Source organism: Tarenaya hassleriana, unplaced genomic scaffold (assembly GCF_000463585.1).
Source record: "Tarenaya hassleriana unplaced genomic scaffold, ASM46358v1 Cleome17, whole genome shotgun sequence".
NCBI lineage: Eukaryota > Viridiplantae > Streptophyta > Magnoliopsida > Brassicales > Cleomaceae > Tarenaya > Tarenaya hassleriana.
Window position 1 is genome coordinate 576,843 of NW_010965122.1, and position 5,662 is coordinate 582,504.

The following is a 5,662-nucleotide window of genomic DNA, read 5'->3' on the forward strand; positions in this document are numbered from 1 at the left end:
CGTCAAACTCGTCAAACTCCGACTTGTTTGACGAGTTTGAACATTTTTTAGACTCGAATAGTTTGACTTGTTTGATGGGTGCGCTCAGTTTAACTAATATCTAGCATGACCATTAATCTATGTTTTAGTGCATCCGACTGTCGATAATATCATCGTGACTCGATTTCTATCCGTCTTTTTCACAAAACATTGTTTCTCACCCAATCCGAAAACCCTATTTCGATATTTCGGTGATAATTTTTCATTCAAACCATAGTTTTTCAAATTTTTATTTTAAACCCTATTCTTAACGAAAACTTAATAGAAAATCTAAAACCGAATCTCAATGTGTACCCGAAACCCTAAAAAATTTGATTTTTGTGGAGTTCAAAAACCATACCTGGAGGTCTTCGCAAGTAGGGTCCGAAGAGAGGGCCGAAGATGATGAAGACGAAGCCATTCTTCGTGCAAATTTACTTGCAAACACGAACTCGCATAGAAAGATCGCACAGAAAAATCACAGAGTGAAGAGAAAATGAAGAAGAAACGACACTATGAAGAAATGAAAGTGTCTGTCGAAAAGGGGCAAAAAAACTGTTTGGTTTTTCAAATTTTTTTAATTTAGTAACTTCCCAACTTTTGGTCTTTCTCCTTCAGATGTTGACACGTGTATTTTTTAAAAGGGGTAACGATGTCTTTTCATTCTTTTTCAGTTTTTTTTAAGGGTATGTCATGTAAGTGAAATCGACATTTAAAGGTATTTTTGTAATATTCCCGTTTGCTAGTGGTTTATATTGGAATTTCGTGATTTTGAGTGTTTCATACGGATTTCAGAGCATGGGTTTATTTTTTCTTACTGATTTCGGGATTTGCAGATTTAATCGGATTTTCGAGGCTTCATTGTCGATTCTCTGCCAAATGATGTGTAACAGATAATATGTGTTTGTCATTTCAGATTGTGGTTTATCTACTCGTGTTTCTGTGTGGTTGGTGGATAAGATATCGTCGTAGCTAAATGTTTATTTACATTTTGAATGAAGTGATATATTGATTAACTTCCACATGGGTGGGACGATGGGATTTGTGGATGGAAATGCAACATGAGGTTAAAAAGAAGTTTAATTTGACGGTAACTGTTTCAAAGCACGTCTATTGCATTGCAAATGATAATAGGGGATCAAAGAACGCAGTTTGCAAAGCTTTGGAACTGTGAAGCAGAGTTTCGAAGATTGAATCCTAACACTTTACAGAAATCGGTACAGTGGCAGGAGATCGACGTGGTGATGAAGCCTTCGACAGATTTTATATCTGTTTTGAAGTTCTACGTATTTCGTGGAAGCAATTTTATCGACCGGTGATTGGTGTAGATGGTTGTTTCCTCAAGTGGGATTTAAAGGGTGATAATCTTTTGTTAATTTATCCAACTAGAAGTTATTTTGAAAACTTATGTGTCGATGGTTTAAGAATAAACCCTAGAATGAGCCCTTTTCCCCAATCTCTCGACAGTAATTTTGTTTCCGATTTAAAGATTTTTATCATTTCAGTTTATTTTTTTAATTTATCCGGTTTAAAATTAGATCGTTTTGATTTCGATTTTGTTATACAAAAACTGAATGATGTGGTTCATAACCTGACGTGTCTGTCTTTAATGACGTGGCATCGACGTGGTTAAAACGAAATTTCCACGTGATATAACTTAAGCGGAGCTTTCATTAGGACTAATGAACTGATTTGGAAAACATTAATGAATTTATAGTTTAACCTGTCAAATTAAAAAAATCATATATTTTTGTGGTGTATTTCATAAAATTTATGTATTTTTTTGGGATTTTCACTATTATTAAATAAAGAAAATCGGAACAATCTATTAGAATTGAAACAAAAAATTATAGTGAGTGGTATCATGTAATAAAACATGGTGTATATGAAAATACTAAATTTCTTTCAAAAATCAATCAAGATCACACGAATAAACAATATAACTACCGCAAACAAACAAAAGGATAATATTGATATTCATATATATAGTTTGCAAAAGAGGACTTTTTATTTATATATTTTGCAAAGAGTACCATATAAATATAGTCAATCGGAATCTTTTACTTTATTTCTACTGGTAACGAAATATTGAGTTTTTAATGAAAAATCCTGGCGATAAAATCATAATTTTATAAAATTCGAATTTTGTTTCTACTGTGAGTTAAAAGGAAAAAAATTGGAACAAAAATATCATTTGATTCATCGATCTTCAAAAAAAGAAATAATTCAAATTCAAACGTTAAATGATAAATAGAAAATTCATGAAAACTTACAATGCGACAGCATAATATATTGATGTTTGATGTTTTAATATTTGAATTTCATAATAAAATATCATTTATTTAATATTTGTTATAATCTAAATAAAAAAATATTATTTGTCTCGCAAACCGACTCTTTTAATTTGTGAAACAACAATTCGAGTCGAGTCGGTATTTTTCTAACTCATTTGAAAATGATTCGAATGAACTGAACTCCAAACAAACGACTCGTTCTGTTTTTAAAAATTAAAATGTAATTTGAAAAAAAAAATATTATATTGCATTAAAATTTATGGATAAATTTTATATATGGAAGCTGAAAAGGTTCGAGAAGGTTGTGTTGAAATCTACAAAATATTATATGTTAATGTATAGGAAAATATGTAAATTTTATAACCATTTCTTGCTTAATCATAAAAAATTATATCTTATGAATCATAGAGATAATTGATATCTTTTTAAACTTTAACAGAAAACTGTAAGTTGTTCACCCTTCACCTAAAAAGGTAAAAACAATTAGTGACTATATTGTCAAACTTTTATTTAGAAAAAATGAAATTTGTTAAATATATTATGCAACTTCTTGCAAATAATGTTGAAACTCTGTCTTGCTGAGATGTAAACAAATTGAAGACGTTTCTGGAAAAAAAAAAAAAATCTAGGGACCAAATACATAAGAAAATATAAACTATACTAATCCTGAAACTGTTTGTCTGTCTACTCATAAAAATGCTTATTTCAATAACAAAAGCAATCTTTTTCTGTATGAATTTGAAAGGCTCCCTAAGGAGAAGGGAAATTTTATGAATGCTTTGATGCAAGGAGAAGAAAATGGAGAATGAAGATTGAGACAGAGAGGTTACCAATACATTTTAATGATCCATGTCTGAAGAAAGACAGCCATTATAGTTGGAATGGAGCTCTGAATGAAAATGCAGTAATGCCGAAGATCTAAGTACCTGACCAGAACTCATTCCTCTTGAACACAGCCTTCGAATTTAGCATATGAAGATCTTCCATCTTCAACTTGCCCTCGTGCGCATCCACGACCTGAGGGATTCGATCTTTATAACGGATAACAAATTTCTCCACAAACGTTTTTTCGAGTAACTGCATTAACCACATAACCGAACTGATTCCCCCTTCCTTCACCTCTCCCTGGCTTTCCAAGAGATAAAGAACCGTGAGCCGGGGAATTATTCTCTTCTCTAGGCTCAACAACAAAATCTGTGGTGCCATTATCACCTTGTTTGGACTCCAGTGCATACCCTTGAGGAAGAAGTTCATTTTCGCTTTCATGTTCTTCTCTTTGAACATCATGATTGCTGGTTGCTTCCTGAACCCTAAAAAGATCTCTGAATCCGACAAGCCATAGCTCCTGAAAAAAATCATTTTCCCTTCCCAAGCAAGTTTACTACACCATCCAATCGCTCCAACTGCGGTACCAAATGTGGAATCAGCTGGGTCAAAACCCATTTCTTTGACCATGGTTAAGGCTTCCTCAAACCTTGATGGTTGTGGTGCAAATGATTTAAGTCGATGGATCATCAACCTACCAATCCTGTCTTTGGGAACCCCAGCACTTTGCAGCTTCATCGTATTCAGTTTGAGAGACTTTCCGACGCAGGAGCGGAACACATACGGGTAGTTTCTGACAGCTCGAGCTGCATTCTCCTCGCTACCGGTCACATCCTTCAGAAAATCAAATAGAGGTATCATGAGTTTTTCCACACTGCGGGTCAGTGCCCTTGGATCCTCTGAGACTATTCTCAGAAATTCAGGTTTCGATATCCCCTTCGAAATGAGAAAGTCCATTTTTGGCTTCAGGCTTTTCTCAGGATCTGAGACAAGGATACGTGGCCATCGAGAAACAATGGACTTTATCTGAGATTCCGAGAAACCATTATCTTTGAAGAATTTCAAGACCAAATTTGGCTTGTTTGACGATTGCAAACGCTCAACATCAGACTCAAGAGCACTACCAGTCAAACTAGATATGCTAGACGAAGATTCTCGGCTGTTGTCCTGAGTTGAAATCAGAGTAGACAAAAATCTCAGCCGTTCCAAACTCGATACAGAAGTAAACTGCGTTAGTGTATATGCCGGAATCTTTGCCAACGCAAGCCATTTTGTTCTCCGAAGTAAATAAATCATCTTCCGGAATTTCAAAACGGCTACAAGTATGGAAATAAAGTTCAAGAGAAAGCTCGAATATTCCGCAGAAGAACCAACACAGAAGATTCAGGCGCAAAGATGGAGATGAGCATGCCCAAAGTCCAACTGAAACCGAAGAATACACATCGTATCCAAACGCATAAGCAACGACAACTGATGCAGACGAGCACAGTGCAAAGAATCTAAATCACGAGCCCAAGCAAGCCAAAATCGAGATTTTCAGCAATTAAAAACCAGAAATCCACAAAATGTTCATCACGGCCGACCGAAATAGGGAAAAAGAGACAGGTACAGATTCTCCGAACTAAACCTAGAACTTTAGATTCATCAATAAAGACATAATTTGGAAGATTTAAGCAAAGAAAATGATCAAATACATGAAATCCGAAGAACATGGAACAAATCTAAGGAGAAAAAGAACATAATTGGAAATCGAACCTGGCAGAATAATCGCCGAGGTCGGATTCGGGGGGCCAACTCTCACTGACACTGTAGGTGGGTTCTGGATTCCGACAGCGACGGCGACAGAATCGAGGGCATTTCAGTTATTGGGCCTTTTGTAAAGCCCATGTATACGGCCCAATACCCATTTATCTTACAATGGAATAATTATTTGACCGTAGCAGCAGCAGTAATATAAAACTAATCCACGAGTCTATGATTCGGTTGCTCCATCATATTCATTGTCGTCAATTGTTGTCGGAATATGCTAGCGTTACGTTGCTCCTAGCTAATGTAGATGATCACTTGGAATACAGACTTACTTATAGGGGCCGACTGGTTGCCCCGCCGTCACCCGCAAACGGAGCGGTTGCGATTTCCGGCGGTTACAGACGATTGAAACATTGACTGGTTGAACCGCAACCGTAACCAAACTTGTGTTTTCTAATCGTAGCTTTCAACTTGCGTTTTGGTAGGGTTTCCGGCGTTTTGACAAAAAAACTAAAATATTTTTATTAATCGTAGCTTTCAACTGGCGTTTTGGTAGGTTTTCCGGCGTTTTGACAAAAAAACTAAAATATTTTTATTAGAAATTATATAAAACATTAATATATATATATATATATATATATATATATATTGGTGATGATTTTGTTTAGTGTTATGATTTGATATTATTTTTTAGGGTAAAACCCCTAAAAAACCTCCAACTTGCAAAAATATATACAAATAAACCTTCAACTTGAAAAACTGTCATTCAATCCCCG

At 35.1% G+C, this 5,662-nt stretch overlaps 1 protein-coding gene across 1 annotated transcript; it reads right to left on the reverse strand.

Annotated features, from left to right (window-relative positions):
* Positions 1-2,953: 2,953 nt before the first annotated feature.
* Positions 2,954-4,978, reverse strand: LOC104809861. The gene is made up of 2 exons (XM_010535956.2): positions 4,893-4,978; positions 2,954-4,559 (listed from the first exon to the last, which is right to left on the reverse strand). Exon 2 carries the CDS (start codon positions 4,431-4,433, stop codon positions 3,231-3,233), a length of 1,203 nt encoding a protein of 400 aa, XP_010534258.1. The 5' UTR covers positions 4,434-4,559; positions 4,893-4,978; the 3' UTR covers positions 2,954-3,230.
* Between the last annotated feature and the right edge of the window lie 684 nt (positions 4,979-5,662).

Coding starts and splice junctions, on each gene's coding strand:
- LOC104809861 (XM_010535956.2), bottom strand. CDS start 4,433: ATGATTTATTTACTTCGGAGAACAAAATGGCTTGCGTTGGCAAAGATT.